Genomic DNA, 22,333 nt, shown 5'->3' with positions numbered 1-22,333 from the left:
CACCCCCCCCCCCAGCCCTCACAATACCCTGTACCTGGAGCTGTGGTGTCCGGCAGTGGCACCATCTATCGTGGTGACCTCCAACAGAGGCAAAACCATCTCCAACTTCGGTGACATCGCTGTAGGTGAGCCTTGACTGGGCCCAGCCCCCCATGCACACCCCCACCCCAGAGGCTGAGCCCCCCTACAGTCACCGCCTGGGTTCCCACACGCCACTCCTGGGCCTAGGGCTACAGCCTGATTCCACCTTCCCATTTTAGGACACCGCGGCATAAAAAACGTCTCCATCCAGAACATTTCCCTGGAGGATCTAGCTGTATCCTTGTCCGCACCCAGCCCAGGCAGCCCACATGGACGGGACAGGGGCTGGTGGGGGGCTGCAGTCCTGCTCTGGCCACCTCTCCTTGACACTGGGCCCTCAGGTGGAGTTCTCCATGCTAAACCCCAATGGCCCCTTCGTCCTGCTGAACCCCATCAGCAAGCTGCTTGCTGGCGAGACCCACGTCCTGACACTGTCCTTCTCTCCCCATGAGAGCATCCTGGTGAGTCCCAGGCCCACTTTACGCCACGCTGCAGCCCGTGTGCTCGGGCCCCCGGGGGCGGCCAGTCCCCCTAGGCCCTCACCTCTGGCAGGCAAGCAGGAGGCGGCCACAGAGCTCAGAGCAGTGTCGGCTCCAGCCTGCCCCGACCCACTTGCTCCCAGCAGAGCTCCAGCACGTGCCTCTGGCAGACGTCTGCCCCATGCTAATGGACGTGGTCTCTGTCCGTAGGCCCAAGAGACACTGGACATCATCACCAAGAGAGGCAAACTCTCCCTGACCCTCCTGGGCACCGGCGTGGCACCCATGATCACGTGCTCCATTGAAGGGGACACTCTGGACATGGGTTATGTGATTGCCAGAGAGTCTGTGTCCTCAAGCTTCAAGGTGAAGCACATCACAGGGGGCCTGGTGCCGGGGAGGGATCCAGGCCTTGGTAGGCGAGCCAGGGGAGGTGCAGGCCACCCCCACCTGAGCCACCCCACCCTCCACTCCTCACCTGCTCTGCCTCAGTGCTCCCTGTCTTCCTGTTCAGGGCCTTTGCAGGAGCCATCCCATCTGGGATGAGGAGGAGCTCAGCTCAGGCACTGCTGTGGGGGGTGGGGCGTGGTTACAGATGTGTCTGGCAAGGTCACACTGCCCCGTGGCCTCTCACCACCTGCCGGAGGGCAGGCCTAGCTCCCCATGCTTCTCCGATGTCTAAGGGACTCACCAGCCTTGGGATCAAGCAACCAACAGGACACCTGCTTCGTCCACTGGCTTAGGTCGGGACCTGGCCCTGAGCTCAGGACAGGGATTCCCTGAAGTGTCTCACTGAGGAGGGGGCACTCTCAGGAGAAGGGGGTGAGGGCAGGGGAGAGACTGGGGCAAGGATGCTGGTTCAGCTGAAGGCTAGCCTGAGCCTGACAACGGAGGGAGCTCTGGAGGACAGAGGGCACCGCAGAGCTGCCCCACCTTGAGGCACAGTGGATTCGGCTAGGTACACCAGCCTGGAAAGGGGGGTGGCGTGAGGCTGGACGAGATGAACCAATAGCTCAATAAAGTGCAGTGAGCGCAAGGTGAAAATGATTGGACAGGAGAGCGACTGGACACCCAGCGAGGCGTGACTCCCCCGGGGGGAGAGCGAGCTGAGACCCCCTTTGCAGCAGCCTGCACGTGGGCAGCAGGATGGTAGCCTGCTGAGGGTCGCCTATCCTCACAGCTGCAGAACTGCTCCGCGCTGCCCATCCAGTTCTCCCTGCAGCTGGACAGCCTCTCCCGCTCCAGGAGCGAAGACCAGCAGCGGCTGCCGCAGTTCCTGGCCTCTCGGGCCCGGAGGACTGAAGTAGTGGGTGAGCTGGCCCACGGAGGCAAGGGACCACTGCTGGGGACGGCCGTCGGGGCAAGGCCGAGGGAGGTGGGAGCTGAGCCGCGGGCGGCGGGCAGGGGTGGGGCCCGGGGCAGGGGTGCCAGCAGCAGATTGGTGGGGGGCGGGCCAGGGGCTCCGGCTGAGCAGGGACGCCGCCTGGCCCACAGGCACTCAGAACAACAGCGGCCAGAGCGTGTTCAGCGTGATCCCGGTCAAGGGCATCATGGACCCAGGCAAGGCGCAGGACTTCACCGTGACCTTCAGCCCAGACCACGAGAGTCTGTACTTTTCCGACAGGCTGCAGGTCATGCTCTTCGAGAAGGTGTGGCCCCACCAGCCCAGCCTCGACCCCTCTTCCCTTGTGTCCGGGGCCTTCCGGGCCTTACCCGCCTGGGGGCTCCACGCCAGGGGTGTAGTCAGGTGGAGAGGCCACTGTCCCAGGTCCCATGGGCCCACACCCTCCTGGAGCCCCGGTCACGGGTTGCAGGACAATGCTGTATGCTCCTTGTCCCCAGAAACTCTCCCACCAGATCCTTCTGAAGGGCGCGGCCCGCGAGCACATGATGTTCGTGGAGGGCGGAGACCCCCTGGACGTGCCTGTGGAGTCGCTGACTGTGATCCCCACCTACGACCCTGAGCGCAGAGAGGGTGAGCCCTGGGGAGGGGGGGGGTGGGCTCGGTGCAGTAAGAGGACCCCTCCTACTGCCCACCTGCACCCTTAGCCCTAGGAAGCCAGAAGGGTAGGGTGGTCATTCCTGGCCCAAAGGGTGGGGTCATGCTGAAGAGAGATTTCCTGAGGACCAGCTGACCCTAGGCAGCTCCCTCACTCTCTGGGTGGCAGCCCCACCCCACCCCATTGGCCCCAGCCAGGTCCTCTCTCTTCAGAAGCAGAGGAGCTAAAGCCCATCCTGGTGACCCTGGACTATATCCAGTTAGATACAGACACGCCAGCCCCACCTGCCACCCGAGAGCTGCAGGTGGGCTGCATCCGGACCACCCAGCTGTCCCCAAAGAAGGTGACCACAGCACTGCGCAGGCCCACCCAGCCCCTCTGCAGCACCCCCGGCCTGGACAGCCTGGGCCCCTCCCGGCCTTGCCCCTTGATTGATATGGGGTGGGCAGCCTGCTGGTCAGGGCTGAGAGGGCAGGTGGAGTCAGCCCCCCTCGACCCCAGTCCCACTGCCTCCTGGGAGCTGTGCCTGGCCCGCCAGCCCTATCTGCAGCTCCAGTGTCCCGCAGACTGTCGAGTTCAGCCTGGACAGCGGCACGTCTCTGCAGCACAAGGGCTTCACCATCGAGCCCTCCAGGGGCTCTGTGGAGCGTGGCCAGACCAAGACCATCAGCATCTCCTGGATGCCACCTGCCGATTTTGATGTAGGTGCCACAGACTCTGGCCAGGAAGCCCTGCAAAAGCCAAAGGCTTGGCGGGATGACACCCCTGCCCCACCCAGGGAGGGGGCTGCTGGGTAGGCCCTGGGCAGGTGAGGCAGGCAGTGGGCCAGAAGACAACACATGTGTCTGGTGGGCCAGTTGGCTGAGGGTCTCCTTCCTTCCTCCCCCTCCCATTCCAGCCAGATCACCCACTCATGGTGTCAGCCCTGCTGCAGCTCAAGGGCGACGTGAAGGAGACTTACAAGGTCCTCTTTGTGGCCCAGGTGGTGACCGGCCCCTGAGGCCACAGGAGTCTCTCCACAGAGCCCCCTCAAACCCTCCTGTTCGCCCTTGAAGCCCTCCCCTAGTCTGTAAACCAGGCCAAACCACCCACAGGCCTGGGACCTGGGCATCTGCTGCTGGGCAGGTTCCAATGTGCAGACCCCTGTGTTGCCCCAGGGCCAGGGCACCCCAGCCCCACAGGCATGGTCACTTCCTGCTGCCTCAGACCCAGTGAGTCCAGAGGCCCAAGAGCACCCCCTCCCTGGCCCCACTCAGAACCAGCAATAAGGCTAGTCCTGCCCACAACCTACTCTTACTCTGAGCCCCTCAGAACCCCCAGCCCCACCAGTAGCCACCTGCCCAGCCTTTAGAAGTCCTGGTTGGGGGAAGAGCTGCCCCCACAGGTCTGTCAATAAACCTTCTGGCCTTCTTCATACAGGCCTGAAATGTGGGATGCGCACCAAATCAGAGATGGACACAGAGCCCTGGCGGGGGGGAGAGGGGGGGCGGGCAGCACGCTGCCTCCGAACCCCCCACACCCACACACACAAACCAGTCCATAAACAATAAACTCTGCCTCTCTGGAGGGTGGGTGCCTGGATCATTGGGGTAACCGCTAGCAAGGCAGGGTGCTGGGAATACAGGCTGGAGTTGAGACAGGCCCAGACCCAGTGAGGCCCTGCAAAGATGAAGAAGGGTACAGGAGGCTCCAAAGCCAGGGGGACCCTTTAGGATTCTCTGCCCCTCCGAAGTTTCAGGATCCCTGATGACCCCAAGGAAGGAGGGAACAAATGTGGGGGACTCATGCTCAGGGCCTCCCTCAGTGTCTAGCTGGGGTCCAGGGTGAGGCCCAGAGCATGAGTTTTGTTTTCCATTTTTCTGGACAGAGTCCAGGCTCAGCCTTCTGGGCTCCAACGGGTCCTTCAAGGTAGAAGCCCCCACAGGCCATACAACACTCCTTGGAGCTCAAAATGTGCCCTTGCCCCAGCCCCTGCCTTCTGGAGAGTGCTGGCTGGACACTGTCCCCACAGAGCCCATCCAGTCTGGCCCCTCTGTACACAGCATACCCAACCCACCAACCCTAGTCCCATGCCTGCCAACAGGAGAGCACATGCAACTTTCCCTAGCAAGAATGGAGGGTGTGATGCATCTGGAGGCTTCCCTGGGCACAGGCTTCAGGACACCAGCCTGGAACCACCTATCCTAACCCCAGTTCCTTGGTGCCCTTCACGGCTGGAAGCCTGTCATATCCCTAACCTGAGGCCAGTGACAGTGACTCTACAGTGGAGTTCTGCAGGACTTCTGTCTGTGCCCTCCTGGGGCTGACCAGCCATAGCCCAAGCCACTTTCTCACCAGATGAGAGGAGAAGGCAGGCTCCAGCAGCCCAGGCCAAACCCAGGCCCCAGGAGGAGGTGCTCCCTGAAGGGCATGGTCCCTGCCTCCTCTTCTGGCTGGTGGGCAAGAGGGGCAGGCCGCTCTTCTAAACCCTGGCCTCAATCTCCTGCTAACAGGCCCTGGTACTCACTGGCCAAGGCCCTGCCTGAACTCCTGTGCACTGGCTGGACTTTTGTCCATCCTCCTCCCTTCCATCCAGTGAAGGGCAAGAGGGAGGAGGAGGAAGGATGGCCAGCAGCCAAGCTCAGCCAGCCTGGCTGGAGCAAGGTGGGCAGGAGGGGCCATGGGGTGGCATGGCACAGCCTGGAGGTGCAGAACAGCTTCGGGGCAAAGCCTGGGCCAAGATCAAGTGAGATCAAAAAGCAGGGGCCTGGCAGATCCAGGCAGGAGAGCCAAGCCCAGGAGGTCCTTCCAATGGGGGAGACTCATGGACAGTGTATCCTGAATGCAATTAAGAAAGACAGGTCAGGGCACCTAGGGTGGCTCAGTCGGTTAAGTGACCGATTCTCTGATTTCAGCTCAGGTCATGATCCCAGGGTGCTGGGATCAAGTCCCAAGTTGGGCTCCCTGCTCATCTGGGAGTCTGTTTCTCCCTTTCCCACCCCCCCCCCCCCCCCGCATGTGCTCTCTTACTCCTGCCCTCTCTTTCTCAAATAAATAAATAAAATCTTTAAAAAGAGAGAAAGAAAGAGGAAGGGAGGGAGGGAGGAAGGTCAGGGGAGCCTGGGTGGCTCCGTTGGTTAAGACACTGACTCTCTGATTTCTGCTCAGGTCATGATCTCAGGGTCCAAGCTCACAGGGAGTCAGTTTCTCTCCCTCTCCCTCTGGCCCACCCCCTGCTCATGCTCACTCTCTCTCTCTCTAAAATAGATGAATAAATCTTTTTAAAAAGAAAGAAAAGACAGGTCAAGGGTAGCTGCTCCTCCCACTCCCCAGACAAGCCTGATCACCCTGCACCTTGCAGTGCGGACCACCTCCCTTAGCCTGACCACCAGATGGTGGAGTAGAGGCCGGAGGGAACCTAACAGTAACACTAGCCTGGTGAGAAGAGCGGTCAGGTGGAAGAAATGGCCCCCAGGCTTTCCTGGCAGAATGGATAGCAGGCATTCTGTGACCCCCAGCCCCGGAGACCACAGAGGCCACACGCCCTACGTTGGGCATGTCTTTCAAGGCGAAGTGCTCTGGAAACGTGGTTAGCTCCCAGGACGCCGCAGGGGCCTGGGGCCACGCTCAGACTCCCGGTGAGCCTGCCCCTGGCCAGCCCCAGGCAGTGAGCGCCCGCAGCGTGAGAGCAAAATAAACGTCCTTGAACAACACGCCGGGAACACCCCAGAATCTTGGCTCTTGCAACCCTTTACCTTGCGCGCCGCGGTGTGTGCGAGAGTCGCCACATTTGTCCCGGCCGCCCCCTCCGGGGCCACACCCTGTGCAGCCGGGTCGCCCAGCCCACACCGAGCCTGACTGCAGGATAGGCCTGGCCCGGCCGGGATGGGGGTTCTGCGCCCGGGCGGAGGGCGACACCCCCCTCCCTCCGCCCCGACAGCCCAGGTTCGCAGGCCCCGGGGACCAGCGTGGCGGGCGGGGCCGTGAGGCGGGGCTCGATTTGGGCGTGGCTTCGAGAGGCGGTGCCTCTTGAGGGCGGGGCTTGGGGCCAGGGGATCAGGGGTGCGGCCGCGGGACAGGCCTCCGGCGGGCGGGGCACTGGGGCGTGGCTACGCGTCTCGGGGGCGGGGCCTGCGCGGGGCGGGGCCTCCATAAAGCGGCGCGGCCGGCGGGCACCCGCTCCCCGTCGGCGCCGAGCATGGTGGTGGGGGCGCCGGCCTCCCGGGCGCTTCTACTGCTGCCGCCGCTCCTGCCGCTGCCGCAGGTGGGTGGCCGGCGCTCGGCTCGGGCACCGCGGGGCGGGTTTGCGCTCGGCGCGCCCCGGCCCGGGCTCACCCCTGTCCCCACAGGTGGCGCTGGGCTTCGCGGACGGCAGCTGCGACCCGTCGGACCTGTAAGTCAGAGGGGTGGGAGCCGGAGCCTGGCCCCGCCCTGTGGGGGAGGCTCGGGCGGGGCCGTCGGCCCGGAGGGTGCCCCGCCTGCTCCAGGTGTCGCCGTCCCCGCAGGTGCCCGCCCCAGGCCCGCTGGAGCAGCCTGTGGCACGTGGGGTAAGTGCAGGCCGCCGCGTTCTCCTCCGGCCAGGCCCACCAGACCCCCACCCCTCCTGGCTCACGGATGAGGAGTCGCCAGCGCTGTCCCCTTCCGGGCGCTGATAGGAAGGCGCTGGGGCCCTCAGCAGCCTCCCAGGCTGGCCCCTGCTTCCTGCCCTCAGCACCAGGGCGGCCTCTCTTGTGGGCCCTGCCCCAGTCCGGGACTGCTCTGGGCACGCAGGCCCTTGGCAGGACTTCCCTTCATAGCCCGCTTGCCCACTTCCCAGCCCCTCCTTCCTCACCCCTGCAGGAGGCCCCTGTGGACATGGTCATTGGTCTGGGCACAGGATTGTGCGGATGGCCTGGGACGGTGTGTCCTGGGAGTGAGCCCAAGGCACTTGTGGCCAGCCCTGGAGAGAGCCAGGACAGGCCCGGCAGCAGGATGCCAGGACGGCGGGCTCCTCGGGCCCAGCTCTGGCCTGGAAGGAGGTCTCCGGCCTGGAGAGACATTCTCTGGTTTTCTTTTGTCCTGCCCATTGTCCTGTCTTGGGTGGTGCCCAGCGGCCTGGGGTCAGTCCAGTGGTAGGGTCTCGCTCCTCCCTGCACAGGCTTATCTTACTCGCTGTCCTTCTGCTGCTGCTGTGTGGGGTCACAGCCAGCTGTGTCCGGTTCTGCTGCCTCCGGAAACGGGTACACAGCCAGCCACACCTGCCACCAACACCTCAGCCTTGTGACCTGACGGTCAGCCCTATGGATAGTGACAGCCCAGTGCACAGCACGGTGACTTGTGAGTGCCTGCAGACCTCACCTGTTGGCTTGCCTGCCTGCAGGGGGGAGTGGGGGGCAGGTGAGAGCAGACTCATCCCCACAAACCCGCTCTGGTTCCCTGCAGCTTACAGCTCTGTGCAGTACCCGCTGGGCATGCGGCTGCCCCTTCCCTTTGGGGAGCTGGACCTCGACTCCATGACCCCTCCTGCCTACAGCCTGTATGCCCCTGAGCTGCCACCCTCCTATGAAGAGGCTGTCAAGATGGCCAAACCCAGCCAGGAAGAGCCACCCCCCTCTTAGTAACCCAGTCCTCTCCCTGGGGCCTGAGGCCTAGAGATACTGGCGGGGCTCCAGGAGCCAGGCACCAATGCCCAACACCCCTGGCTAGAGCCCTGGTGCCCCTCAAGGGCAGAGGAAAACTCTCTTGAACCTCCCAATTCTGCCAGCTACCCTGTGCTCAGAGGGGACTGGCGCAAGGACACTTGCAGCCAGGGACCCCCCCAGCACACCCCTGCCATCCGTCCCCAGGGAAGGCCAGCCCCCCCAGCACATTGCCACAGCCCCGGCCTTGCTGCTATGTAATGCCAGGCAGCCCAGCCAGCTGGCCCTGTGTTGACCACACACATGCACCCACACACATAGGCTGCTTCGTTCAGCCCTGACCCCACGGGCCTAAGCCTCAGGGCTCAGGGCTGGCTGTGACACCCCCAGCTTTTTGGAGAGAGAATAAAGTTTGTACCTAAGTGATCTCCATCTGTAGGAAAAGGCTCTGGGAGGGGCCTGTGGGTAGCCACCCCCCAGTGCGGGCAGAAGGGCAAGTGGTAGTCTTCGACCTGCCTCCCATCTGGCTTTCAGGCTGGTGTCCAGAGCCCAGAGCTGAGCAGTGGGTGGTGTCAGATGTCACAGCAGGAGTGACGGGGCATGTGCCGTGGCTGCCCCAGGAAAACCCTCCCCTTTCTCTGGTCCCAGATCTTTGCCAGCCTTTCTGGGCTAGGTAGGAACACACAGTAGTCTGGCAGGAGCGTTTATTGGCCAGAGGTGGGGTCGGGTGGGGTGGGCGGTGCTGTGGGGGCAGCAGCAAGCAGTGGCCTTCTTCGGGCAGGCCTCCCGGGGCCACAGCACCTGCTCCTACTGGACCAGCTTGAAGGACTCTCCGGTCATCATGGCCACAAACTCTGGGGGCAGAAGGACAGGTCAGCCACCAGCCTGGCCCAGCCACCCGGCTCCCAGGCCCGTCCCTCACTCACCCTCGTAGTCAATGGTCCCATCCCCGTCCTTGTCAGCCTCCTTCATCATCTGCTCGGCCTCTACCTCATTGAGGGGCTCACCTGCGTTCATGAGCACGTACCTGCGGGGCCCCCACGCTGAGTGGCAGCGCATAGGGTTCTGGCCCTCGCCCACCCCCTCCCCAGCTCCAGGCCCTACTTGAGCGTGTCCCAGTCGATGTAGCCCTTGCCCTCCTTGTCGAAGACACGGAACGCTGCCCTCAGCTCGCCCTCCTGGTTCTGGGCCTTCTCCCAGTAAATCCCCATCAGGGCCAGGAAGCTGTCACAGTTGAAGAATCCTTTGTCTGCAGGGAGCAAGCAGCCGGGTGGGCCGCATGAGGGTGAGCTGGTGCGGCCCTCCCCGCTCACACAGGTGACCCCCCCCCCCGCAGGACTGCCCCCTGCCTGGCCTCACTGTCTCTGTCCACGTCCTTGGCCATGGAGGCCAGCTCACTCTTGGTGGGATTGATGCCCAGCAGGCTCATGAGCCGCTCCAGCTCTCCAGTCTTCACCTCCCCGTTGCCCTCCTCGTCGAACATCTCAAAGACCCCCTTGTACTCCTTGATCTGCTCGGCTGTCAGGCGCTCCGTCTGCAGGGACACCGGCCTAGCTTCACCGGGGCCTCCTCTGCCCCTCAGTCCAAGGGAGGGTGGAGGCCCCAGCACCCACGGCACCCCACCCTGTCCATCCACCTGGCAACCCTTCCGGGCCTATGGTTAAGGAAGGGGGCCCCCAGCCCAGAGCAGCTTCCAGATGAGGTGGCACAAGGGATCGGTCTCGAGGGCTGAGTGGGACTGTGTCGGGTAGCTTCAGGGGAAGGACACATGAGGCAGAGGCCAGGTGCGAGGCACCAAGGCTCAGGCCAGCCACGTGAGGGAGTGTCAGGCAGGCCCAGGCTCTGGGGCGGAGGCAGTGGACACCAGGTGAGACCAGGTGAAGGACGCCATGGGGGAGCATGACCCGGCTGAGAGTGAAGGACCCCAGCCCGTTCTGGCGTTTCTGGGGATGGTCTATGGCCCCTGACCTCCCCTGCCGACCACTGCCATGGCAGCTTTCAGAAGGGCCCCCCCATCCCGGCCACCAGAGCAAGGGTGGAATCGGCAGCCAGCAGGGCTCAGCCTTGGCCGCCGCACTCTGCCCTCTCCCTCCAGCCCTGCTGAACTGCTCCCTCGATTCCCGGGGAGGCAGTCACGCTCTCGGGTGAAGGCCCTGTCCTGTCCTCTGTCCCCCCGGCCCCCGCTCCACCACCCAGCCAGCCCACCAGGGGCTCTGCCGGGTGCCGGGAGCAGCCTTACCATGTCTGTGGCCGGCCGGGAGAGCACCACACAGTGGCACTAGCGACCAGGGGCAGAGGGGTGTCAGCCGCATTTTAGCTGGGCCCAGCTGCCTGGGGTCCCCAGAGTCCAGATTCCAAGATCCTTGTATGGCTAGGAGATCCTGCAGCCCTATTTTGGGACAGGCTTGGCCCTTCCCCACATAGCCCCTTTCTGGCCCTCCTTGGCCTGAGCATCCCCTCACCCTGAAGCTCCCTTTCGGATCCTAGGTCCCGGCTAAGGCCCTACCCCAGCCTCAGCCCTCTGGAGCCAAAGCCCAGATAGACAGCATGGGCTGAGGGCCAAGGGTAGGAAAGGGGCTGCTGGGTGGCCCGGGAGGCCCAGAGTGTTTGTACACGTGTTCTCCCTTTGCTGTCTCCTCTTCACCGTGTCAGCCTCCTCGAATCTCCTTCTCGGCAGCGGCTGCCCTTCCGCTGTTCTGCCGCAGGACCCTCACACGGGCTGTCGTCACTCACGTACGAGTGTTCTTTCTGAATGCCCACCCTGGCCCCGTGACACCCCCATATCCCTATGGGCCCAGTGCTTTGCGGGCAGTCTCTAAAGACAGGTTGAGAGAACGAATGCATCCCTCTGGCCACCCTGTGCAGAAGGGGCTGGAAGTCGGCAGTCCGGGGAGGAGACAGCTGGACCCGGGGTGGGGGCCAGAGGGCAAGACGGACAGGACCAGGGGGGCCAGACTGGCTACCAGGAGGCCAGACCAGGTTTCCTCTGAGCAGCCAGGGGCTATTCTGGGGTTTCTCAGAGAAACCTGACCTCCCTTGCACTCAGAACAGCAAAGCTGGCTCCCGAGGGAGGCTCATGGCCTGGCCGTTCCGTGACGAGCTGCCTGGACAGCGTGCACACATGACTGCGCACGCGCGCTCAGCCCTCGGGCCCAGGCAGCCACCCTCCCCTCCACCGAGGGCCTCCTCCCTTCCACCCCGGCATGGGGCACAAGACCCACTGGCCTGGCCACAGGGCTCCGAGGCTTGCGGTTACAGGTGGGAGCCTTGTGGGTTGAGGGGACTCCTCCCATCCCGGCCTCCAGCTCCCTCCAGGGATAGTCACAGATGGGTGCCCCCACCTAATACCCTCACACCTGTGCATGGCCCCCCAGAGTCACACAGACACACGGCAGCCCCAGCCCATGACTGCCCGGTGATCTGAGCAGGTGGGATGTGCCCCCACCAGCCCGGCTCTGGGCCTGCCCGAACGTCTGAAGCCTCCGGGACGCTCCCCACTGAGGCCCAGGCCAGCTGCTGAGGCCGCAAGATTTGTGCTGACGGACAGCATGGCTCCGGCGGGCACCAGGCCAGAAGGCCCAGGGGACAGGGTTGAAGGGGAAGCGGGCTCCAGGTCTGGGGGGTGGCCCCCTACCTTTGCCCTGGCTACTCTCTCTGGTTCTGGTTTCAGGCTTTGTGATGATGAGAAGAGACTCTCCCACTCCCTTCCCTTGAAAACCTCAAACTAGAACAGGAGTCAGAAACATTTCAGTAAACTAGTCCCCTCTACAAGCCCAAACGTGAGGAAGCCAATGGGCGCCGGCCCCGAGACAGGGCAGGGCCTGAGGAGAAAGCAGGCACGAGGGCTAATTTCGCGTGTAGCTAGACTGCAGAGCCCAGACTTCTGCTCAGACACTAGTCTAGATGTCGTTAAGAAGGGGGTTTTGTTCAGGGACACCTGGGTGGCTCAGTCGGTTAAGCGGCTGCCTTCGGCCCAGGTCATGATCCCAGGGTCCTGGGATCGAGTCCCTCATCGGGCTCCTTGCTCAGCAGGGAGCCTGCTGCTCCGCCTGCTTGTGTTCGCTCACGTGCTCTCTCTCTCTGACTAATAAATAAATAAAATCTTTAAAAAAAAAAAAAGAGGGGGGTTGTTCATATATTTATTGATTACAGTGGCGAAATCAACATGAAATATTAGGGAGAACTGACATTTACTGAACATCTGTTACATACCATGATCTTTTTTTTTTAATTTGGTAAAAAAAAAAAAAAAAAACATATAAAACTGACCATCCTGGGGCGCCTGGGTGGCTCAGTCGTTAAGCGTCTGCCTTCGGCTCAGGTCATGATCCCAGGGTCCTGGGATCGAGCCCCGCGTCGGGCTCCCTACTCAATGGGGAGCCTGCTTCTCCCTCTCCCACTCCCCCCGCTTGTGTTCCCTCTCTCGCTGTGTCTCTCTCTGTCAAATAAATAAATAAAATCTTTTAAAAGAATAAAAATAAAATAAACCAGTAGACTTTGAATAAAGCGGATGACCCTCATAATGTGGGTGGGCCTCATCCAATCGGTTGAAGACCTTAAGAGAAGAAGAGTGAGGGGCGCCTGGGTGGCTCAGTCGGTTAAATGTCTGCCTTCGGCTCAGGTCATGATCACAGGGTCCTGGGATCGAGCCCCGCATCGGGCTCCCTGCTCGGCAGGAAGCCTGCTTCTCTCTCCCACTCCCCCTGCTTGCTCGCTCTCTCTCTCTCCAATTAAATAAATAAAATCTTTAAAAAAAAAAAAAAAAGAGAAGAAGAGTGAGCTCCCCAGAGGAGGAGGGAATTCTGCTCCAGAGGGCCTCTGGGTTCGAGCTGCAACATCAGCTCCTCCCTGGGTCGCAGGCCTCTGAACTCACCAGCCCCACAATCGCCACAAAGAGACCCAATTCCTTAAAATAAATCAACCTCTCTCCCTCACTCTCTCTCTCCCTCCCACTCCTGTTGGCCTGTTTTTCTGGAGATTCCGACTGATAGAGAAGGCCATTGAAGGCAGTATGCCCCAGGAACCTGGGCATCTGTGTCTGGGCCTTCGGGACCACCCTCCCAACTGCAGGGCACGTGGAATTTCCTCTGGGCAGGAAGGAGGCATGGACACCTGAAGAGAGCACCTGGACTCACAGACTGGAAACCCAGGCCAGGGTGTAGTCAAAGGCTGCGTGGTGACAAAGCGATCCCAGCCCTTCCCCACCAGCAAGTGCCTCCCCAGTGACTCCTCCCTGGAAGAACGAAGAAACCCATAGACGCTGGCGCTGGGGGGTCCCCTTCCAGGGCAGCCTCAGGTACAGACCCAGGTCGCCGGCCACTGTGGCCCCAGGTAGAACCTCTGCACCGGTAATTTCACGCAGGCTGAGTCCCCATGGCTGGCCTGAGGCTTCGGGCAGCACAGCCGGACTTCCCTCTGCCCGATCCTGCCCCCTCCCTGTCTCTGGCGTTGACGCCTTGTGCACAGCTCGTACCCAAACTCCATCTTGGGGTCAGCTTCCGTGGGACCCAATGCACAGCTAGAGGGGGCATTAGAGATGGATCCCTCACCGGTCGGCTGCGACAAGGCACCCTGGGAGTGGGCACACATTCCTCCCGGTGGCTCACCTGCTGCAACGGTCACCATCCTGGATTGGGCACGAGGGCGACGAGAGAGCAGGTGGCAGCTGCCCAGCACCTGACCTGTTGTCAGGACCCTGCTGGGGAAAGCTGGGACCTTGCCATGTGTGTGGGGACATCCGGGTGCCTGTCCCCCTCAGCTCTAAGGCCCAGACTCCTCTGAACCTTCTGCACCTTCAGGGTTTGCTCACCTCTCCCTGGGAAGAGCTGCACCCCCGCCTCAGCTGAGTTAGAATTCTGAGGCCTCCCCACCAACCCCCCCAGGCAACATTTATCCCCGTTAGGACATCCACCTCCCCTCCTAGCCACTAGGCCAACAACTAGGGGTAATTTGCAGCATAACCCAGCTGGGGACGAGTTGGGTCTGACAGCTCAAGGACAGCGAAGGATGAAGGGACCAATGGACCGAGCTGGCAGGAGCTGGGGGAGCACGGGCAGCCCCAGGGGCTCCTTTGAGGGGCTGGAGCATAACCGAGGCAGGCGTGAGACTCTACACCTACCAGTGGTTCTCATAGCTGCCCCTCTTCCTGCAGCTTCCGCTTGAGGCGTCCTAAACCAGCACAGGGCAGGCCCCAGGCCGGGACCCACACTCTGCACAGCGCCTGCAGCCAGCCTCCTTGCCCACCAGCAATGGCGCTGTGCCCGTGACACGGTCTCCTCAGGGTCCCAGTGTGCTGAGCCCCATTTGTTGCCCACAGCGTCCCCTGCTCAGCCCCAGGAATGCCCCCTTCCCACCCCTCTTACCTCCTACAACCCCAAGAAAAACTCCGTGTCCTAGTCTTGAGTCTTTGTTTCAGGGTCTGCTCAGGGGAGCCCAGCCTGGACAAGGGGCGTAAAAACAAACCCCAGCTCTGGTCCAGCAACCACGGCAGATGGGGAAGGGATGCGAGTGTAAGGCCCCGGCAGCGTTCAGGAATGGCCAGAGCTGGTTGCTGAGATTACAATGTATGTGGAACTTTAAGTTAACCACTAAAATAACAGAAACGGATTGTGTGACTTCCATATCTAGGAGGAAAAAAGGAATAAAGAAAATGTAATGAACCCAACAGAACTCAGGAAAGAAGACGGAAGCCTAAGAAAAGCAGCATAACTAGAAAGCAGCAAGTGATGTCGTAAAAGTAACCCCAGCCACCTGACAGAGCTCCCAGGGGCTGAGGCTGGAACAATGTGAGCAAGAAAAGAAATCAAGTAGGATCAGATTATGACCCAAGTATAAAATAAATATCCATTGTGCATCAAAGCACACCATCAACAGGGTGAAAAGGCACCCCACAGACTGGAAGAAAATATTCACAGATCACGTATCTGATGAGGGATTATTTATTTATTTGAGAGAGAGAGAGAGCATGAGCAGGGGAAGAGGTAGAGGGAGAAGCAGGCTCCCCGTTGAGTAGGGAGCCCGACGCGGGGCTCGATCCCAGGACCCTGAGATCATGACCTGAGCCGAAGGCAGACGCTTAACTGACTGAGCCACCCAGGCGTCCCTGATAAGGGATTCATATCCAGAATATTTAATCCCTACAGCTCAACAGCAACAAAAATAAACAACCCAATTCACAAGTGGGCAAAGGACTTGAATAGACATTTTACCAAAAAAGATACACACATGACAAAGAAAAACATGAAAAGATGCTCAACATCACTAATCGTTAGGAAAATGCAAGTCGAAACCACAATGATCTATCATTTCACACCCATTAGGATGGCTACGATAAAAAAAAAAAAAAAAACAAGTGTTAGGGAAGATGTGGAGAAATTGGGACGCTATGCACAGCTGGTGGGACTGTGAGACACTAAGCCTGCTATGGAAAACAGCATGGAGATTCCTGCAGAAAGCAGGCACAGAATGACCATATGACCCAGCAGTTCCAATTCTGTCTGTACCTAAAAGAACTGAAAATCAGGGACCTGAACAGATATTTGTACACCCATGTTCCTAGCAGCATTATTCACAATACGTAAAAGGTAGAAACAACCCAAATGTACACCAATGGACAGATGGATAAACGAAACATCGTATATACATCTGCGGTAGTTAATGGTATGTGTCAGCTTGACTGGGCTGAGGGCACCCAGGCAGCTGGTCAACCCTTACTTCTGGATGTGTCTGTGAGAGCGTCCCTGCAAGAGATAAGCATCTGATTCCATAAACTGAGTAAGGAAATCATCCTCGCCAAGGCAGGTGTGCATTGTCCAATCTGTTGAGGGCCCCGATAAAACAAAAAGAGGAGGAGGAAGAATGAGTTTGCTCTCTGCCTGAGTGGAACATCCATCTTCTCCTGCTTTTGCAAGTCAGCCCTCCTGCCACTCTGGCCGTCAGACTCAGACTGAATCACACCACCAGTTCTCTGGGCCTCCAGCCCACAGAGGGCAGATTGGGGAACGTCTTGGCCTCCACAACTGCATGGACCAATTCCTATAATCAATCTCCTCATCGCTATATATATATATATTTTTTTTTTTAACATTCTTAGTTTATTGATCCTCTCATGAAAAATCTGCACAACCAGATAAAGCCAGCATCTTTACTCCTTCTTTTTGCCAGCACCAACATTGGCTTTTGCAGTCCCCCTGACTTTCTTCATTCTGTTCTTGCGTTCCTTTCGCTGTTTTCTTGATGTCTTTTTCTTCTCATAGAGGCCATGTCTTGCAAGTCTGTGTTTGGGTTCATTTTTCTTTGCATAATCCAAGGAATCATAAATCATGCCAAAGCCTGTTGTCTTGCCACCACCAAAATGGGTTCTGAATCCAAACACAAATATGACATCTGGTGTGGTCTTGTACATTTTGGCTAGTTTTTCCCGAATTTCTGTCTTAGGTACTGTTGCCTTTCCGGGGTGAAGGACATCAATGACCATCTGTTTCCGCTGAAGTGTAGTTGGTTGGGTCATGAAGTTCCTGGTCTGGATAGTTACTGTGTCATTCATGATGGCGGCCAAGCCTCATCGCTATATATTTTACACGTGTATCTGTGTGTATGTTCTGTTTCTCTGGAGAACCCTAATACAACATACAATGGAATTGTTATCATTCGGCCTTAAAAAGGAGGAACTCCTGACACCTGCTACCACATGGAAGAAACTGCAAGACAGTCTCAGAAGGACAAATACTAAGAAAACATACAGGAGTGCCTGGGAGGCGCAGCTGGTTAAGTGTCTGCTTCGTGGTTTCGGCTCAGGTCATGATCTCAGGGTCGTGGGATGGAGCCCCAAGTCGGGCTCCCTGCTTAGCAGGGAGTCTGTTTAGGATTCTCTCTTCCTCTCCTCCTGCTCCTCTCCCCACCTCCAAATAAACAAAAATCTTAAAAAAAGAGAAGGGCACCTGGGTGGCTCAGTTGGTTAAGCGTCTGCCTTCGGCTCAGGTCATGATCCTGGAGTCCCGGGATCGAGTCCCACATCGGGCTCCCTGCTCAGCAGGGAGTCTGCTTCTCCCTCTGACCCTCCCCCCTCTCCTGCTCTCTGTCTCTCATTCTCTCTCTCGCAAATAAATAAATAAAATCTTTAAAAAAGAAGAAGAAGAAGAAGAGGAATAGATATCACTCAGCCATAAAAAAAAAGCATGAAATCTTGCCATTTGCAACAACATGGACGGACCCAGAGAGTATGATGCTAAGTGAGATAAGTTAGAGAAAGACAAATACCATATGATCTCACTCGGATGTGGAATTTAGGAAACAAAACAAATGGATAAACAAAAAAACTCTTAAATACAGGGAACAGACTGGTGGTTGTCAGAGGGGAGGCTGGAGGGGGTTGGCGGAAACAAAGGGGATGAGCCCTGAGGAATGTATACACGTGTTGGATCATTACGTTACATACCTGAAACTAATATAACACTGTATGTTAATTATACTCCCATTTATAAACAGGACAGATATTGTATGATTCCACTTATATGAGGTCCCTAGAGTCATCAAGTTCACAGAGACAGAAGGGAGAGTGGTGGGCGGCACCAGAGGCTGGGGGAGGGGGATGAGGAGTTGGTGTTTAATGGGCACAGAGTTCCAGGTGGGAAGGGTGAAAAGCCCTGAAAATGGGCAGCAGCACAACAACAGAATGTACTCGAGCCACAAAACAGTACAGTTAAAATGGCAAATTTTATGTTACGTATATCTTACCACCACGATAAACATAAGTAAATATTGATGGGTCAATACTGGTATAAGTGGTGGAATAAACAAATGGAGAGAAGAGTCAAATCTCCCACACAGAAGAATTCTAAATATTCATGCAGATACTCCAGCCTCAAGCAGGGGGAACACACCCTGGGCCCCAAGAGTCACTCCCTTCCACAGAGTAGTAAAGTATGGAAAGGGAGAGACGGGTGCTGACTCCGTCAGGTGACCAAGGTCAGCACTGCACTGATGGGTCACGGTGACAGCAGGTACCCCTCACATAATGCGAGAAGAAGGGTACAGCTCCTCTGCAGTCATCCTCCCGAAACCCGCAATCCCAATCTAACCGTGAGAAAACCCCGGACAGGACATGGTAGAGGCCCATTCTACCAATGTGCTGATCTTCAAAACTGTCAGTGTCATCAAAATAAAGAGAAAGTCCGAGAAACTGTCACAGCCCAGAGGAGCTCAAGGAGACATGATGACTCAATGCAAGATGGGATCCTGGGACACAAAGAGGATAGTTGTTAAAAACCAAGGAAATCTATGGGGCACCTGGGTGGCTCAGTTCTTAAGCATCCGCCTTCGGCTCAGGTCAAGATCCCAGGGTCCTGGGATTGAGCCCCACATCAAGCCCCACATCGGGCTCCCTGCTTGGTGGGAAGCCTGCTTCATTCACCCTCTCCCACTCCCCCTGCTTGTGTCCCCTCTCTGGCTGTCTCTCTCTCTGTCAAATAAAATGTTTAAAAAAAAAAAAAAGGAAATCTGAATAAAGCATAGACTTTAATTAATAATAATATGTCAATATTGGTTGACTGTGACGTCAAATGTATCATGCTAATGTAAGATGTTCCTAACAGAACTGACCGAGTGTGAAGGGCATGGGAACTCTGTACTCTCAGCAGTTTTTCTGTAAACCTAAAACTGTTCTAAAAATAAAGTTTATTTTGACTCTTAACTCTAGGGAACAAACTGAGGGTGGCTGGGCGGGATGGGGTAACTGGGTGATGGGCATTAAGGAGGGCATGTGATGTAATGAACACTGGGTGTTGTATGCAACTGATGAATCACTGAATTCTACCTCTGAAACTAATAATACACTGTATGTTAACTAAATTGAATTTAAATAAAATATTAATCTTTTTAAAATTTTATTTTTTAAAATGTTTAAAAGATTTTGTCTATTTATTTATTTGAGAGAGACTGAGAGTGAGAGAGAGAGCATGACCAGGGGACAAGCAGAGGGAGAGGGACAAGTCGACTCTGTGTGAGCCAGGAGCCCCATGTGGGCCTGATCCCAGGACCCCGAGATCAAGACCTCAGCCGAAATCAAGAATGGGACACTTAACCGACTGAGACACCCAGGCGCCCCCTTAAAAAAAATTGTTTATTTTTAAAAAGAAATCCAAACACACCAATAATCAAAACAATGCATTTAAAGCAATCACCGACTGTCAGACTGAAAAACAAAACAGATCCCTGCTGCTTTCTGTTCACAGGACACAACCTTCAAAGCAAGGCTGCTGCAGGAAGGCGGGAGGGAGAGCGGCCAAGAGAGCTGGAGGGGCTGCAGGGCTGGCGGGGCTGCGAGGGGGCTGCAGGGCTGCAGGGCTAGTGGGGTTGGCGGGGGTGCAGGGTTGCAGGGCTGGCGGGGCTGGGAGCGGGCTGCAGGGTTGCAGGGGGGCGCGTCCTGGGATGTGAGACCTTCTGCACCCCGCGCTCTGCACGCGTGCTGGGTGTGCGGGCGCAGCCCCTGAACATCATTCTCCAGCACCCCCTGGGTCTAAATATCGATCACTTATTGATTCACCAGGAAATCTCCACACTGAAGTCAACATCAACCTGACTGCCGAGATTGCGATTAATTTCGAAATCCAGACACGAGGAAACAGCGGAAGGAGTTCCAGGGGTTTGTTTTTGCTTGGGGAGTGGGCGAGGGAGGCGCTGCCGGTAACCGGCGCCGAACCAGGGCGGCTTGAGCGAAGCACAAGCTGTCTCGGAACAAACCACCGCGGCCACCGGGCTCTTCCTGGGGAGTGCAGACTCCCAGCCCACTGCCCGGTCGGTGCCCGGGAGGGCGCTTCTCCCGCCGGGCCCGGCCTAGCTCGAGGCCGCGCTGGGCGCGGGCCCCGCCAGGGTCCGCCTCCCGGCCTCGGCCCCGCCCCCTACCCGTCACTCAGCACAGGCCCCGCCCCCGGCCCTTCGCTGGCCCGCCCGCGGCTCCCGCCCGGAAGCGGCGCGGCCCGCGGCCTCTCCACACGCCGGCACTAGGCGGCGCTCGCGGGCCACGTGGGGCCAGACGGGCCCCCAGTTTTCCGCCCGCGGCGTTTGGGGTCTGGGGTCCGCCGTCCAGCGGCTGGAACTGGGCCAGCGTCGCCGGCTAGTGCCGCCCTCCGACTCATAACCCTGCCCTCGAAACCTCACTTCAGGTCCCACTTTTGTCAGGGGAAAAATAGACATAAATATGCCTTTCGTTCACCCCTAAGGCGCACACAGGTGGCGGGGAGCGGGGCAGGGCGCCGACCGTGGAAAAGGGGAGCTGCCGCGGGCCTTGGGCTGGCCTCCGACCCTGAATGTCCAGGCCCCCAGAGAAGCACCCCGGTCCCCAGATGGCCCTTTGCACCCAGGGGGACCACGGCTCCTGGTCTTGGCGTCCTGGGACCCTGCCCGGCTGCTGTGTGACCGTCCTGGCCCCCAGGGGCTCACAGCTGGCGCGCCCTGTGCCCTGTACCCCTGCTTCTCCGAGGGGCTCTGAGGCTCTTCTTCTCTCCCCCAGTCTCGTTTGCACGTGACCACACCAAGGACATTTTGTCCAAAGCTAAGAGGTTTTAAATGCATCAAGAGCCTCAGACCTGGGATGCCTGGGCGATTCAGTCAGTCAAGCGTCTGCCTTTGGCCCGGGTCATGATTCTAGGGTCCTGGAATGCAGCCCTGCGTCAGGCTCCTTCCTTGCTCCGGGGGGAGTCGGTTTCTCCCTCTGGCTTTCCTCCCTGCTTGTGCTCTCTCTCTCTCTCAAAGAAATAAATAAAATCCTTAAAAGGAAAAAAAAAAAAAAAAGAGCCTCAGACCTTTGCAGGGGCGGGCGTTCCAGTTGGCCCAGCAGCCAGAGGGGGGTAGAAGTCTGGAGGTCCGTCCTGCACAGAGGGGAAACTGAGGCTCAAGGTGAAGCCCCTTGCAGAGGGGGACTGCCTACCCTACCTCTCCACTGAGCCTAGCCTAAAGCAGCACCCACGGCCTGTGGGGCAGGGCCAGGCAGCAGGGGTGGGGCACCCATGATCCTGCCCTCCGCCGTGCCCCAAGGGGTGCCCAATCAGGGCTGACCCAAAGCCCCTCACCCTGCACTCTCTTCAGTGGCTTCCTCCCCATGGTGTATCTCAGAGGTTGGGCACCAAAGTGCCCACCCAAGGTCTGGGCCCCATGGCCACCAGGGGCTGCTGGAGGGGCAATGGGGCAGGACAGAGAGGCCCTTAGAAGTTTGATCCAGCAGGCTAAGCCATCCCCTCCCCCACCCAGGTACCCCAGAGCAGGTCTGGGCATGAGCCTTGGGCAGATGCCCAGGGGACTACAGCGGGGCCCAGCTGGTCCCAGACGGGCGTCACAGGGAGCTCTCCAGGGCCCCCGGCACCAGGCAGCCGCCCCACAGGCCTAGCCACACCTGCTGGTTTCCAAAACACCCCGTGCCTGCAGGCCCAGCCTCCTCAGGAGGGGCAGCCCAAGGGCCTGTGGGTGCTCCTGGCTCCTCCCAGCACCCCTACTGCTTGGGGTCCCAGCCCACCATCTCCTCCCTCACCTCCTCGGGTGCCCCGTCCTCCAGCCTCTGAGACCATTGCCCTTGCACACGACCCTTCTCCAGGCCAGATGGCCCCCCTGCCCCGCCCTGCCTCTGATTGCCCTTACCAGGCATACCTTGCATCACCTCCCAGGTGGCGGGTGGGCTGGCCCTCAGGGACAGGATTCTTAACAAACAGCCCTCAGGCCCCAGGGGCAGCCTCCAGAGATGAGGCAGGCTGCACCTTCAGAGAGAGCCAGGTCTGGCCAGCACTGCAGGACTGGGGCCCTGGGGGGGGGGGGGCTGCGGTGCTGCAGGGGTCCTGCAGAGAGGCAGCCGCGGTCCCACTACCCTCTGCCTGCCCCAGCGACATGCACTGGTGCCTGGCCTGAGTGTAAAGTGCCCACCTGACTTGGAGCAGGGCCTGGTGACAAGAACAAATAAATGGGAGCAGAAGAGTGTGGGGACCCAGTGACCCCCCCTTGCTGTTCCCACAGATACCCCTATAGCTCCCTGAGCACCCACCTTCACTTCAGAAGATGGTTTGGGGGCGCCTGGGGGCTCGGGCATTGAGCGTCTGCCTTCGGCTCAGGTCAGATCCCAGGGTCCTGGGATCGAGCCCTGCATTGGGCTCCCTGCTCTGCAGGAAGCCTGCTTCTCCCTCTCCCACTCCCC

At 58.9% G+C, this 22,333-nt stretch overlaps 4 protein-coding genes across 4 annotated transcripts in view; 2 read left to right on the top strand and 2 right to left on the bottom strand.

The window, feature by feature from the left end:
- The window catches only part of CFAP74 (cilia and flagella associated protein 74), a 53,695-nt gene extending 50,135 nt beyond the window's left edge, over window positions 1–3,560 (top strand). Inside the window, exons 29-38 of the mRNA XM_021684355.1 lie at window positions 16–125; window positions 261–316; window positions 423–542; window positions 771–926; window positions 1,741–1,870; window positions 2,055–2,209; window positions 2,403–2,535; window positions 2,758–2,903; window positions 3,127–3,261; window positions 3,459–3,560. Coding sequence (XP_021540030.1) covers window positions 16–125; window positions 261–316; window positions 423–542; window positions 771–926; window positions 1,741–1,870; window positions 2,055–2,209; window positions 2,403–2,535; window positions 2,758–2,903; window positions 3,127–3,261; window positions 3,459–3,560 — 1,243 coding nt within the window. The remainder of the gene's footprint in view (window positions 1–15; window positions 126–260; window positions 317–422; window positions 543–770; window positions 927–1,740; window positions 1,871–2,054; window positions 2,210–2,402; window positions 2,536–2,757; window positions 2,904–3,126; window positions 3,262–3,458) is intronic.
- A 3,177-nt stretch (window positions 3,561–6,737) lies between these two features.
- Window positions 6,738–8,463, top strand: TMEM52 (transmembrane protein 52). The gene is made up of 5 exons (XM_044913849.1): window positions 6,738–6,803; window positions 6,889–6,932; window positions 7,045–7,086; window positions 7,677–7,855; window positions 7,961–8,463. Exons 1-5 carry the CDS (start codon window positions 6,738–6,740, stop codon window positions 8,134–8,136), a joined length of 507 nt encoding a protein of 168 aa, XP_044769784.1. The 3' UTR covers window positions 8,137–8,463.
- A 501-nt stretch (window positions 8,464–8,964) lies between these two features.
- Window positions 8,965–11,450, bottom strand: CALML6 (calmodulin like 6). Its single transcript, XM_044913805.1, has 6 exons — window positions 11,379–11,450; window positions 10,397–10,435; window positions 9,517–9,691; window positions 9,262–9,406; window positions 9,084–9,184; window positions 8,965–9,011 (listed from the first exon to the last, which is right to left on the bottom strand). Exons 1-6 carry the CDS (start codon window positions 11,448–11,450, stop codon window positions 8,965–8,967), a joined length of 579 nt encoding a protein of 192 aa, XP_044769740.1.
- Window positions 11,451–16,300: 4,850 nt separating this feature from the next.
- LOC110574607 (40S ribosomal protein S24-like) lies at window positions 16,301–16,702 on the bottom strand. Its single transcript, XM_044913848.1, has one exon. It carries the CDS (start codon window positions 16,700–16,702, stop codon window positions 16,301–16,303), a length of 402 nt encoding a protein of 133 aa, XP_044769783.1.
- Window positions 16,703–22,333: the final 5,631 nt, after the last annotated feature.

The sequence above is a fragment of the Neomonachus schauinslandi genome, chromosome 4 (genome assembly GCF_002201575.2).
Source record: "Neomonachus schauinslandi chromosome 4, ASM220157v2, whole genome shotgun sequence".
NCBI classification, from domain to species: domain Eukaryota; kingdom Metazoa; phylum Chordata; class Mammalia; order Carnivora; family Phocidae; genus Neomonachus; species Neomonachus schauinslandi.
This window is presented reverse-complemented; position numbering and strand designations above follow the sequence as displayed.

What these genes read in the sequence shown, in the direction of transcription:
- CALML6 (XM_044913805.1), bottom strand. Translation starts at nt 11,450, where the DNA reads ATGGGAGGAGTCCCCTCAACCCACAAGGCTCCCACCTGTAACCGCAAG. An exon ending in GGAGCCCTGTGGCCAGGCCA is followed by an intron (nt 10,436 to 11,378) that starts GTGGGTCTTGTG and finishes CCTGGTCGCTAG; the next exon opens with TGCCACTGTGTGGTGCTCTC. An exon ending in CCCGGCCGGCCACAGACATG is followed by an intron (nt 9,692 to 10,396) that starts GTAAGGCTGCTC and finishes GTGTCCCTGCAG; the next exon opens with ACGGAGCGCCTGACAGCCGA.
- LOC110574607 (XM_044913848.1), bottom strand. Translation starts at nt 16,702, where the DNA reads ATGAATGACACAGTAACTATCCAGACCAGGAACTTCATGACCCAACCA.
- TMEM52 (XM_044913849.1), top strand. Translation starts at nt 6,738, where the DNA reads ATGGTGGTGGGGGCGCCGGCCTCCCGGGCGCTTCTACTGCTGCCGCCG. An exon ending in AGCTGCGACCCGTCGGACCT is followed by an intron (nt 6,933 to 7,044) that starts GTAAGTCAGAGG and finishes CCGTCCCCGCAG; the next exon opens with GTGCCCGCCCCAGGCCCGCT. An exon ending in AGCAGCCTGTGGCACGTGGG is followed by an intron (nt 7,087 to 7,676) that starts GTAAGTGCAGGC and finishes CTCCCTGCACAG; the next exon opens with GCTTATCTTACTCGCTGTCC.